At 46.2% G+C, this 13,946-nt stretch overlaps 1 protein-coding gene across 4 annotated transcripts in view; it reads left to right on the forward strand.

Annotated features, from left to right (window-relative positions):
- Positions 1 to 13,946, forward strand: part of GRHL1 (grainyhead like transcription factor 1) — a 68,506-nt gene that overhangs the window by 2,183 nt on the left and 52,377 nt on the right. The window contains exon 1 of one of the 4 annotated variants that reach the window (XM_081189096.1): positions 7 to 131. The exons of 2 other annotated variants lie outside the window; for them this stretch is intronic. In XM_081189096.1, the coding sequence (XP_081045222.1) occupies positions 85 to 131 (47 nt within the window). In that variant the 5' untranslated portion in view covers positions 7 to 84. Of the gene's footprint in view, positions 1 to 6; positions 132 to 5,266; positions 5,395 to 13,946 lie in introns of those variants that run through there. One more of the 4 variants, XM_081189097.1, reaches the window with a different exon arrangement.

A 13,946-nucleotide genomic window follows, 5' to 3' on the forward strand; every position in this document is an offset into this window, starting at 1 on the left:
GGTCTGCAATTAGATCCTGATGTGCAGATTTATTCTGCAGGCATCACAAGGGCTCCTTTTAATGTCCTCTTGGAGAAAGGACAGATGGATTTTTATGAAACTCATCCCCCAGGGAAAGCAGATTTGTCCAGGTAACACGATGTATTCTTTTAAAGTGTGTGTGGGGGGGGGGTTGAGAGTTGGGTGGGGTTGGAAAAGTGATAGGCGATATTTAGCAGTGCATTTGCTCTGGATTGTGTGTTGCGAAAGGGTTCCTACCTTCAATCTGTGATTGCTAGTCAGGTTAGAAAGTTTATGCGAGTTGTGGCATTGCTTTTCTGTAAGTTGTGCTCAAGGCAAATTTGCAGGTGCCTCAGTGGTTCTTCGCTTTGTTTTAAGCTTATGCTAGGTGACATAACCTTTGCCATGTTCCCTCTCAGGACCAATTGTTTATTTTGCTTCAATCTCATTGAAAACCATACCTGGTGCAGTTTTACATGGAAACATATCAGGTCTTGGTGGCGGTTATAAGTACAACTCTTCCTGATTAAGGGTGCTTCTTTTTAGTGACAGATCACTTGTGCCCTTGGGGAAAGTGTCTTTTTGAATTGGAAGTTCTCAGTCAAATGTGATGCTTCGTTTAACTTAATGCTTAATGGAAGGCACTTGAGGGCAGCAATGTTGATCAGTCAACTGCTGAGTATATAAGGACAACTGGCATATTGTCATCTTCCTGTTTGGCAGCGTAGCCACTCGTTGCCAGTGCAGTCTGCAAATAGAATAAACGTGTCCCTTCATAAGAGGGCATTTGGCTGTACTCAGGTGTACCGGAGGCTGTGTCTCGCTGTATATTCAAGCTGGGAACCAGGGAACAGCCATTGTATAGAAGGCTCTTTTCATAATGTGTTGGTGTTTGATGGCAGGGCTAAGACTTGCAACGGGAACCGCAAATGTTACTTTTAGAACAGAAGTGGGGTTATCATCGGGAGTCTTCTTGTTTTGCATTGGCTTTGTCGGAGGCAGGATTTCATACGTTCTGTGGTATTGACTTTATTCAAAGCTGTTGGATTCTGGCCAGATTTGTGTGCAAGACCGATGGCATGCTAAACACCAATCTTTTCAGAGAGAAAAAACGGTAGAGCGATGTGGCTATGTCTGTGATCTTGGCAAATGTTTACTCAGAAAAGTAAGTCCTGTATGAGATGGATGTGACTTTCAAGCAGTGGGAATAGGATCGGGATGTCAGACTGCAATCTGGAAGATGCTTTCTTCTGAGGAACGCAGCATTGCTCTCAGCTGAACTTATGCTGGATTCCAGTTGCAGTTTGCGGTGGGGCATTTTATTAAACAAGTCTGTATAATGAGTCGTTATGCATCAGCTTACATTCTTCTGAAAGCTCAGCTGGTTAGATCATGGTGCTGAGAACACCAAGGTTGCAGGTTCCCTTATGGGACAGCTGCATATTACTGCATTGCAGGGGGGCGGACTGGATGATTCTCAGGGTGCCTTCCAACTCTACAATTCTATGATTAAATTGTGCTCCTGTGGGGTTAAACCATCTTGCTTTTGTTTTCTGCATACTAAACATTCTGTCCTTGTGCCATTTCCTCTCACACTAAGACATGGCACGCGAAAGCTCATACCAAGAACAAACTTAGTTGGTCTCTAAGTTGCTACTGGACAATTCTCTATATCTATATATATCTACTGTGTCAGACCAACACGGCTACCTACCTGCTTCTAGATGTTGGACTATAGTTCCCATAATCTCTAACCACTGGCCATGATGGCTGCAGGGAGTCCAAAAGTGTTTGAAGGGGCTGCAGGTTCAGCATCCTTGTGCTCAGGAAAGGTATCATATTATCCATTGCCATGAGGGTAAAAGTGAAAATTGTAGTGTTTACTACAGGTGAGCAATCCCGTTGCATGTATACTCAGAAGTCCTACTCTGTTCACATGGAGCTCACTTCTGGACTGCAGCCGTAGCTCATGATTTTGTTTCAAATAATAGTTTGAATCCTGGAATTTTTCATACTGCCCTCACTTCAGAAGTTCTAGTGGATTTTCAAGGGACTGCTAAATTAGATTTCACCATTGGGGGCAGAACAGTCAAGCCCTAAAACTGTAAGGCAGGGGTCAGCAACCTTTTTCATCCATGGGCCAATCTACTGTCCCTCAGACCTCGTGGGGGGCCGGACTATATTTTGGGGGGGAAATGAACGAATTCCTATGCCCCACAAATAACCATAAGGTGCATTTTAAATAAAAGCACACATTCTACTCATGTAAAAACACCACGCAGGCCCCACAAATAACCCAGAGATGTATTTTAAATAAAAGGACATATTTTACTCAAGTAAAAACACGCTGATTCCTGGATCATCTGCCGGCTGGATTGAGAAGGCAGTTGGGCCACATCCGGCCCCCAGGCCTTAGGTTGCCTACCGCTGCTGTAAGACATTTTTTTGAATGGCAGTTCAGCATTAAATAAATTGAGAGATTTACATTGAGAGGATCCCTTTCTTTCAGCCACTAGCTCTTTAACATTTTAAGACCATTTGGCGGTGGCTAAAAGTTTTCTCGCAGTTATTCCTATCACAGAGATTTACATTACTAAGAGAAAGCTACCTGCAATATTTTGTAGTCCCAAAATGTGATGGATAGCTTAGAAAACATCTTGGCAATCATAGTTATGCTGCATTAGTTTAAAGTCAGTGATTGTTTGTGAAGTTGGTTACACTCCAATGCTTGTTTACACTTGTGTTTGAACACCACCGCTTCTCTATGAAGTTCTTCAGCTTGGATTGTATAATGTAAAATGAAGCTTTGTGCATGAATGGCCATAGATCAGCTACCTAGAGCTAGTTGCTTTATATTATATTTTATTTATTTCATATAATTTATATCTCCTGATTGTAAAATAAAAAAACCTCAAAGAAGTTTACAAAAGGTAAAACAGTAAAAAATAAAAAAATAAAAATTATAACCATACAAAAGTTAAAATAATGGTCTCCCCTAGGAGACCTGCCTGGTGCCTTCATTAGCCATCTTTAGGCACCAGGTGGAAACGTTCCGCTTCAACCATACCTTGGGCTGATTAATATTTTAATAACCCTGTTTAATGTGTTTGGGGGAGGGGAAGGGGTAGGTTTGCCATATTTCAAAAAGTGAAAATCCGGACGGAAAAGTTTTTTTTAAAAAGCTATTTTTGAGGGAAATTGGCAAAAAATGACACTGCTGACATCAGTTGCCATGCCATACGCCTGGGACATTTAGCCGATTTCCACCCAGACACTGCTTTCGACTGCGGTATTCCGAGTATGGGAAATTCCGGACGTATGACAACCCTGGCGGGGTGGTATTGATTTGTGGTTTTTTGGGTTATTGTTTTCATTATCCATTTTTTATTATTATGTTGTGAAAACCGCCCTGAGTTCTACAGAAGAAAGGCATTTAATAAATATAAATGAATGAAATGGAATACTAAAATGGATTAAAATTAGCTCAACTTTCAAAGCATCTGGGTAGGCTTGTCTAAACAAGAATTGTTTTAGCAGGATGGCAGTGCTCCATCTCCCAACCCATTCCTTCACTGCTACCTTAAACTGAAATAGATTGGGTGGTCAGGGTTCTGTTCTGTAGCAGGGCAAGGAAACTGGGGAACCAGCAGGTGGGTTGGCGGCCAGTGTGTTGGTCCTAATATAGTGGGAGGGAGATAGTGACTACGGAGAGATGAAAGTTGAAATGAAAGCAATGACTGGGTTGAGCAAGAGAGTCCGAGATTACTGAATCGCCATCACATTTTGTTTTTGTAGGAAAGCCACTGTTGTGTATTTTGCTTGTGCTATCTTAAATTGTTTTGATGATTAATTTGCTGTATTTCTTGTACTTTTATTTTACCTGTTTAAAAAACAATGTGCTGTTCTCCATTTTGGAGTGTTCAGGAGTGGGTGCTGTGGGTCAAAAGTGGTATATAAACAACCCAGAAAAATGAAGACTTAACACTCTTTGGCATGGGAGACTAACTCTGGACTATATCACCACATTATCCCAGCAAGGCACAGAGCCCTTACGGCTGTCATGTTTTCCTGTCTCTTCTCTTCTCTCTCTCTCTCTCTCTCTCTCTCTCTCTCTCTCTCTCTCTTTGCAAATTATTCAAGCAGAAAACAAGGCAGTGGTTATGAAGTAATTACACACACAATGGAAGACTTATTTCCAGCTCTTGCTAAATGCCTTTTAGCATTGTGTGTACATAGTTCACTGTGCCAATAGACCCTTCAGACTTTAAAACTTGACACAGGGCAGCTGTCAGAAATATACACATTTCACTGTCTTTTGAGAAAATACGGTCTTGTTTTTCCTCAAAGAACCTGCAGCTCAGGGGAGAGATTGAGTTACTGCCAAATCCTGTGCTTTGTTGATAGCTCTGAAGATAATTCTTTCTACGTTCTTTTTTTTTTAAAAAAATGGCGCATTTGCGCATTTTATTTGGGGCGGATGGTTGCAACGAGAGAGGATGCTTACAAAAGCTTTGATTTTTGACAGATTTTAATGTTATTGGCTGTTCCACTTATAATCTGAATGGGGGTGGTATTTGCCTGTGTGCTTTTTCATTTTAGGTTGAATTCTTCCCTGCGTCTCCTTCCTCACCACTCCTAACCATTTACAGCAGAGGGAACACCACCCAATATGATTTTTATCTTGCCCTGATACTGCTCCCACTGCATGTACAATTTGTCATGTGTCTGTCATGTGAGGAGTATGCACTTGTCACGTGGTGTATGCATTGGAGTCTGATTGGCCTGTTGATGGGGCAATAGTGTGTGATTGGTGCAAATGACCTGACAGGACAGAAAGCGATTTCCCGCATACTCCATATGGGAAACTTTTCTCCGAACATCAAATGCACAGTCTAGTAGGCCCAGTTTCATCTCTAGGAATTCAGCATAACTAGTTTTGTCAGGGCTGAGCCTCCAGTGCCAGCCTGAGGGGAGATGAGAACTGTGCCAATGGAGCAGAAATACACCAGAGCAAGGGGGAATTGCTGTCGCTCAGAGAAAGTATCAGAGGAAGCCTTAGGACAAGACTTATATGCATTACGATGTATTTAAATTTGATTGGTTGGCAACTGAATAATAATAATAATAATTATTATTATTATTATTTATTTATACCCCGCCCATCTGGCTGGGTTTCCCCAGCCACTCTGGGCGGCTTCCAAAAGAATATTAAAATACTGTGATACATCAAACATTAAAAGCTTCCCTAAACTTCTAGAAAGTTCTCTAGTAGCTCAATTGTGATTAGCTAACGTTGGTCACGTGGAAGGTAATCTAGTGAAGGAGAGACTCGATTTTATGTGAAACAAGATGAATGTGTTTTAGAATCCAGTTCCCAGGATACTTGAGGACGCGGTAATACATTATTTTAATGTATGGTGTGTACAAAGCCTTTGGGGAGAGGGGTCATGTTGGTTGTCATAGGCCAGGCATCCCCTACCTTCGGCCCTCCAGATGTTTTGGACTACAATTCCCATCATCCCTGACCACTGGTCATGTTAGCTAGGGATCATGGGAGTTGTAGGCCAAAACATCTGGAGGGTCGTGTTTGGGGATGCCTGTCATAGGCCAACCAAGAACGTTGTTTTTTTTGCAATTGCTTTGCAAAATAAAATGAAGGCTTGCCCTCTAGCTGTTGCTGGGTTTACAGCTCCATTGCCACTGATGATGGACCATGCCGACTGAGGCTGATGCAAGTTGCAAGCCCAACAGCATCCGGTGGGCACCAGGTTGGGGAATGCTAACACAGAACAAGGTGTTGATGCAGGGCAGGGGAGAGGACAGTGGTTCCCCTTCCATATTACTAAATATGCATTTTGTGAGGGAACAAAGAGTACTGTACAGCATTTCACCGATCTTGCACAAATTTTGGGAAGCCCTGGTGACTGTATGGGCAGAGCTGTCAGATTTCAAATTAAGGGTTCTGCCTGTATTCCTCAGCGCGGCTGCTGCCCCTCCCTTGCTTGCTGGTACAAGGCAGCCTCTAGTTTTGCAACATAGCAGCCTAGGGAGGAGAATGGGTCACCAGTAGTGATGGCATGGGTCGAGAGGCGGAGCACCCTGATCCTCTCCCGCTGACTCGGAGGCCCTTAGAAAAAGGATCCCTGGCGATCTCCTGCTTGCAAATCCTATTTCATTTTTTTTTTTTTTTAATAAAATTTTTATTGGTTTTACAAAATTTTATAGAACAAACAAACACTTAAAAAGACAAACATACACGTATAATTTCATATCATATTTTCATAAACCTCTTTTCTGGGACTTCCCCATACCCCCCCTTTCTGCATCCCAATGTCCATAATTTTATAGCAACTCCCAATTGTTACTTTCCAACCTCTGTCCTCTTAGTCATCTCTATATTCTGACCTTATATCACTGTATCCCTTTGTTCCTGAAAACCACAACTGTGAGGGTTTGATTAGCTGCTTGTGCGTGAAAACGTGCTCCCTCAGAGTTTGTGCGCCCCCACAAACCTCCGTGTGTGACGGAGCTCCTCAGACATGTCTGCTCTAGTCACTAGTAGAGTCCGACAGTGGCTGTCTGCGGAAGCGTTTCCAACAAAGAAGTTCCTTAACGGAAACGCGTCTCCTGGACTCACGGCGTGACAGTTTCCTGCGAGGTATGGGTCTCCCTATGGGAGACTCCGATACCTCCCCACTGTTCTCGCTGGAAGCCTCCCTGAGCCCTCCCTCCTGCTCGCATTCCCTCAGAGACCCACTCCTCCCCCTGCTGGTCCCTGCTTCAGCAGTTGAGTCTCTTTCATCCTGCCTGAGTCCCTCCACCACCTGATGCTCTGATGGCAGTTCCCTGACATCCACCTCCCCTCCAGGGCCCCCCTCACCCCCTCCCAATTCCTCCCCCCTGGGAGGTGAAGGGCTAAAACCCCGAAACGAATCTTCCTCATCTTCTGACGTCTCGAACAATTCTCTCCATCGATCGTCGTCCTGGCCAGCTGAATCCTCCTCCTCTTCAGAATCTGGGAACCCCTCCAACTCCTCTTCCTCGTCGGTGGTGGCAAAGTATTCCCTTCGGAACCTCGCTACAGGCTGAGGTTTACGTGGGAACCTCTGATGAAAAGTCTCTATTAAAACCTCGTCATTGACATCCTCTGCCCTAACCCAGGTGTTTTCCGACTCCGGTTCCCCTTCCCACATTACCAAATACTCTACTTGATCTCCCTTCCACCTGGAATCGAGGATCTCCGCTACATGGTAGCTGTGTTCCTTCTCCTCCATTGCTGGTCCCCTAGTGACCCTCCCCTCACTGTCTCCTCTATACGGTGACAGCAACGACCTGTGAAAAACTGGGTGCAGCTTCATGTGGTTCGGTAACCGGAGCCTGAAAGCCACTGGATTGACCTGCTGTATGACTTCAAACGGACCCAGCCTTTTGGGTCTTAATTTCTTACAACCTCCTTTGAATGGCAACCCTTGGGTTGACAGCCACACCTGGTCCCCCACCCTGATGCTTTCACCTTCCCTTCTGTTTTTGTCTGCTTGCCTCTTATATTCCTCCTTAGCCCTGTTTAAGTTGAGTTGGAGCTGGCGATGGATCGCTTCCATTTCTTCCACGAACTGTTCTGCAGCTGGAACGCTCCAGTTCTCCCCCTCCCCCCCTGGGAAGGCTCTGGGATGGCACCCGTGATTAGCCAAAAAGGGGCTCATCCCCGTGGACACGTTCTCTGCATTGTTGTAGGCAAATTCTGCCAACGCCAGCTTCTCCACCCAATCATTCTCTCTGTCATTAACATAACACCTCAAATATTGTTGGAGAACCCCATTTGCTCTTTCCGCCTGCCCGTTGGTTTCAGGATGACGGGCCGTCGAGAAATTAACCTCTACATGCAGTAAGCTCATGAGCTTCCTCCAGAACCTGGAAGTAAATTGTTTCCCTCGGTCTGAAACCACCCTCAAGGGGGCGCCATGCAACCTAAACACATTCTCTACAAACAATTTGGCGGTTTCTTCTGCTGTAACCGCATGTGAGCAGGCTATGAAGTGGGCCATTTTAGTTAACAGGTCTACTACAACCATGATGGCTGTTTTCCCTCTAGACCTTGGCAGATCAGTCATGAAATCTATTGCCACTGCTTCCCACGGTCTCTCAGGTGTGGGCAGTGGTTCTAATAAACCAGCCGGCGCCTGCCTCTCCCCCTTGGCTCTTTGGCATTGTTCACACCCTCTCACATACTCCCGCACATCTTCCCTGACCTTGGGCCACCAAAATTCCCTGGTAACCAGCCACATGGTTTTGTGTTGCCCAAAGTGCCCTGCTGTGGGGCTATCGTGCAGCTGCTTGAGTACTTTCTCCCTCAATTCCCCTTCAGGTATATATAACGCTCCCTTATAATACAATGCCCCATTTCTCTCCTCAAAACCACCGGGTTTGTCTTCCTCCCCTCTGAGATCCCTGAGTTTCCCCTGGGCGTATGCATCCTGCACCGTACCCTCTACCAATTCCCTTTGCCCCACCAAAGTCCCCCCACACACCCAGCGGTCCTCTGGAATGATATGGGTTTCTTCAGGTGCTCCCTCCCCCTCCAAATATTCAGGCTTGCGTGAGAGAGCGTCCGCCCTAACATTCTCTGGGCCTGGCACATAACAAATCTCAAAGTTAAATTTGGAGAACTCTTGGGCCCATCTCAACTGCCTTTGGTTGAGCACTCGCGCCGTTCTCCAGTACTCTAGATTTTTATGGTCCGTGCACACTTGCACTTTATGTTGTGCACCAACTAGCAGATGCCTCCATCTCCGGAACGCCTCATGAATAGCAAGCAGTTCTCGGTCGTACACCGTGTAGTTCCTCTCGGATTTGTTCAGCTTCCGCGAGAAGAAGGCACACGGACGCCACTCCGACTCCTCCTTCCCCGGCTGCAGAAGAAGCACCGCCCCTATGGCTCTGTCAGATGCGTCTGTTTCAACCCTTAGCTTCTTTCGTAAATCCACATGCAGAAGTTGTTCTTCAGAGGCGAAGGCCCTTTTCAGTTCCTCAAACGCTCGCCCCGCCTCCGCCGTCCATACAAACTTCTTCTTACTGCTGAGACAGTCAGTGATGGGCGCCGTCAGATGGGCGAAGTTGCGGATGAACTTACGATAAAAGTTTCCAAACCCTAGGAACCTCTGCACATCCTTCTTGGTTTTGGGTGTTTTCCATTCCAGCACTGCCTGTACCTTGCCGGGATCCATGGCCAATCCCTTGTCTGACAGGCGGTACCCCAGGAATTCCACCTCCTTGGTATGGAACCGACACTTCTCCAGTTTGACCCACAGCCTGTTGGCTTGCAGTCTGCTCAACACTTCTCTGACGTCTCTCACATGTTGCTCCTCATTCTCAGAATACACCAACACATCATCTAGAAAGGCAACGCAATTCTTGTAGAGCAAAGGGCCCAGCACGTGGTTCATAAAAGATTGAAAACACGCGGAGCCTGCTTGTAATCCAAATGGCATAACGAGGTATTCAAACGCCCCCAAAGGGGTAAACATGGTGGTTTTCCATTCATCCCCTTTCCTTATGCGTATCAGGTTGTACGCCCCCCTTAGATCCAGCTTTGTGAAAATCTTTCCCTTCCTCACCATGGTCAAAATATCATCAATTCTGGGCATAGGGAACGCCACCGGTTCAGTCACTGCATTCAGCCGCCTAAAATCACATACAAGTCTCGGCTTGTCCGCATTTTTTTTGTCCACAAAGAACACTGGGCTCCCCCCTGCTGCTTTGGACTCTCTGATGAAGCCTCTCTTCAGGTTCTTGTCAATGAACCCTCGCAACTCCTGCATTTCCCTGTCTGACATGGCATACAACTTGCCCACGGGAAGCTGTGCTCCAGGGAGTAAATTGATCTGACAATCAAAGGGTCTATGAGGTGGTAGTTGGTCAGCTTCCTTCTCGCTGAACACGTCGCTGAGATCTGCATACTGTGGTGGTACCTTCACCTTCCCCATTACTTCAGTCCCTGCTAGGGTGGCTTGGGCCCCTACTGAACCCTTCTCCCCTTTGCAGTGTTCTAGGCAATGTGCTGAACCAAAGGACACCACTCTTTGATGCCAGCCAACCAGCGGATCATGTAGAGCTAGCCAGCTCATTCCCAAAATAATGGGAGTGCCTCCCAGGGTGGCCACATTAAACGCTATCAGTTCTGTGTGCCTTGCCACCCTCATTATCATTGGGACAGTCTGCAAGCGGACTCCTCCTCCCAACAACTCCCTGCCATCAATCGTGGTCACCTGCAGGGGGTTGCTTAAAGGGATGGTCTGTATCTGGTGTTCAGCAACAAACTCCTTGCTCATAAAATTGCAGGAGCTGCCTGAGTCCAATAGCGCCTTTATTTTTAGGGGGTGCCCATTCTGCAGCTCTAGCGACACTTCAATCACTAGAGCAGGTCGAGGAGCTTCTGGCACGGGCACTTTCACTGCTCTTTGGCCTGGCTGCAGTGCCCCAATTGTGGCAACCAGGCGTTGGCTTTTACCTGCTCCGCTCCCCCTTCTTCTCCCCCCTCAACAGCTCCCACCATCCCTTGCCATTCCTTCCTCTGGGGGCAGACTCTGGCAAAGTGGCCTGGCTGTTGGCAGAGATAGCATTTCCGGGGGCCCTTTCCCTCCTTCTTAGCTCCCTCGCTGGTTTTTGAAAATGCGCGCGCGCGCGCTGTTCCGATTTCCATCGGCTCTGCCGGCGGGAAAGCTGGCTCAGGAATGTCTGGAATGCGGAACTCCTTCCAACGTTCCCCTCTCCCTTCCCGCCTCTCCAAGGCTCTTGCCTCCTGCCGCGCTCCTATGGTCAGCGCAGATTTGGTCAGCTGATCCATAGACTCCGCCCTGGGGCTCCGTGCCAGCTCGTCTTTCACCCCCGAAGAAAGACCTTCTTCAAATAGCATTTGAACGGGTGCCGCCGATAAATCCCAACTCAGTCTGTGAATCAGCATGGTAAACTCAGTCCAATATTCACGGACAGATCGACTCCCCTGCTTACAAGCCATTAGCTGTCTGCGCACCACCCCTTCCTCAATATCGCTGGAAAACATGATATCCATTGCACGAAAGAACTTCATTGTGTCCTTTAGTATGTCATTGTGCGTTGCCATTAGGGGTCGCACCCAGTCTCTAGCCCCTTTCTCAAGATGCCCAATTACAAAAGCAACTCGCGATTCCTCATCAGGGAACTCATCGAACTGCACATTAAGGGCATATTGCATCTCTGTCCTAAAAGCATGGTAGTCCTTGGGGTCCCCCCCAAATTTCTGCACCAATCCTGGTACCTTTCTGGGGAATTGAGTGGCTCTCCCCTTCTTGTCTGCATCCTGAGCCCTTCTCTCCTCCAGCCTCGCCGTCTGCAGGGCCAGTTGAACCTCCAACGCTCGGTATCTATCTTCCAAGCTTGGACCAGCTCCAGCCCCTGCTCCTCCGGTTCCGGTTGGTTCGCTCATGATGCCTTCTCTTGCACAGGCAGCGTACAAAGACTGTCGGACTGCTGTGAGGGTTTGATTAGCTGCTTGTGCGTGAAAACGTGCTCCCTCAGAGTTTGTGCGCCCCCACAAACCTCCGTGTGTGACGGAGCTCCTCAGACATGTCTGCTCTAGTCACTAGTAGAGTCCGACAGTGGCTGTCTGCGGAAGCGTTTCCAACAAAGAAGTTCCTTAACGGAAACGCGTCTCCTGGACTCACGGCGTGACAGTTTCCTGCGAGGTATGGGTCTCCCTATGGGAGACTCCGATACCTCCCCACTGTTCTCGCTGGAAGCCTCCCTGAGCCCTCCCTCCTGCTCGCATTCCCTCAGAGACCCACTCCTCCCCCTGCTGGTCCCTGCTTCAGCAGTTGAGTCTCTTTCATCCTGCCTGAGTCCCTCCACCACCTGATGCTCTGATGGCAGTTCCCTGACAACAACACTCTAACATTCATTAAGTTTATAATAGTCCTTAAGATAACTTTTGAATTTTCTCCATTCTTCTTCCGCCGTCTCTTTTCCTTGATCACGGATTCTGCCTGTCATCTCGGCCAATGTCATATAGTCCATCACTTTCATCTGCCATTCTTCCAGAGTGGGTAGATCTTGTGTCTTCCAATACTTTGCGATGAGTATTCTTGCTGCTGTTGTAGCGTACATAAAAAAAATTCTATCCCTCTTTGACACCAATTGGCCGACAATGCCCAAGAGAAAGGCCTCTGGTTTTTTAGGAAAAGTACATTTAAGTACCTTTTTCATTTCATTATAGATCATTTCCCAGAAAGCCTTAATCTTCGGGCATGTCCACCAAAGGTGGTAGAAGGTACCTTCAGTCTCTTTACATTTCCAACATTTGTTATCGGGCAAATGATAAATTTTTGCCAGCTTGACTGGGGTCATGTACCACCTATAGACCATTTTCATAATGTTTTCCTTTAAGGCATTACATGCCGTGAATTTAATACCGGTGTTCCATAACCATTCCCAGTCAGCTGACATAATGTTATGACCAACATCCTGTGCCCACTTAATCATAGCCGATTTGACTGTTTCGTCCTGTGTATTCCATTTCAGCAGCAAGTTATACATTCTGGATAAATTCTTAGTATTGGGTTCTAACAATTCAGTCTCTAGTTTTGATTTTTCCATCTGAAAGCCAATTTTCCTGTCCTGTTTGAAAAACTCCATTATTTGATGGTATTGAAACCAATTTTGTACTTTATGTTTCAATTTCTCATGACTTTGTAATTTTAACTTATCTCCATCCTGTTCCAAAATTTCCCAATACTTCGGCCATCCGACCTCCATATTGAGTTTCTTCACTGCCTTGGCCTCCACTGGTGACACCCATCTAGGGGTTTTGTTTTCCAACAGATCTTTATATCTTATCCAAACATTAAACAATGCTTTTCTAACAATGTGGTTTTTGAAGGCACTATGCAGCTTGATTTTGTCATACCATAAATATGCATGCCAACCGAAAGCATTGTTAAAACCTTCCAGATCCAAAATGCCTGTGTTCTCGAGGAGCATCCATTCTTTCAACCAGCAAAAAGCTGCTGCCTCATAATACAATTTTAAGTCCGGCAGGGCAAAACCCCCTCTTTCTTTGGCGTCTGTCAATATTTTAAATTTGATTCTGGGCTTTTTGCCCTGCCAGACAAATTTCAAAATATCTTTCTGCCACCTCTTGAAACATTCCATCTTATCAAGAATCTGCAAGGTCTGAAACAAAAATAACATTCTAGGCAATACATTCATTTTAATCACTGCAATTCGGCCTAACATTGACAATTTCAAATTTGACCATATTTCTAGATCTTTTTTAATCTCTGACCAACATTTGCAAATCCTATTTCAAGGGCAAATCTCTCTGATCTGAATCCACAGAACCTGATGACAAGAGGCTAAGAAAGGGCATTTGTATAATACAGTGCTTTTCCATACAGTGGTACCTCGAGTTAAGAACTTAATTCATTCTGGAGGTCCGTTCTTAACCTGAAACTATTCTTAACCTGAGGTACCACTTTAGCTAATGGGGCTTCCTGCTGCTGCTGCCGCGCCGCCGCCGCGCTATTTCTGTTCTCATCCTGAGGTAAAGTTCTTAACCCGAGGTACTATTTCTGGGTTAGTGGAGTCTGTAACCTGAAGTGTCTGTAACATGAAGCGTCTGTAACCTGAAGTACCACTGTACTAGGTATTTTGCCAGCTTGTGGCTCAGGCATGCTAGGGATGGGGAAATAGCATTTGTTGTTGTTAGAATAGATTTATATCCCACATTTTTTCTCCAAGGAGTTCTAGGTGGTGGACATTGTTCTTCCCTCATCTCATTTAATGTCCCCAACAACCCTGTGAGGTAGGGTTAGGCTCAGAGGCAGTGACCAGCCCAAGGTCATTTAGAGAGCTTCATGGCCAAGCGGGGGTTTAAACCTGGTCTCTTAGGTCCTACTCTAACCACTACACCACAC

Source organism: Podarcis bocagei, assembly GCF_964188305.1.
Source record: "Podarcis bocagei genome assembly, chromosome: 3".
Taxonomy (NCBI): domain Eukaryota; kingdom Metazoa; phylum Chordata; class Lepidosauria; order Squamata; family Lacertidae; genus Podarcis; species Podarcis bocagei.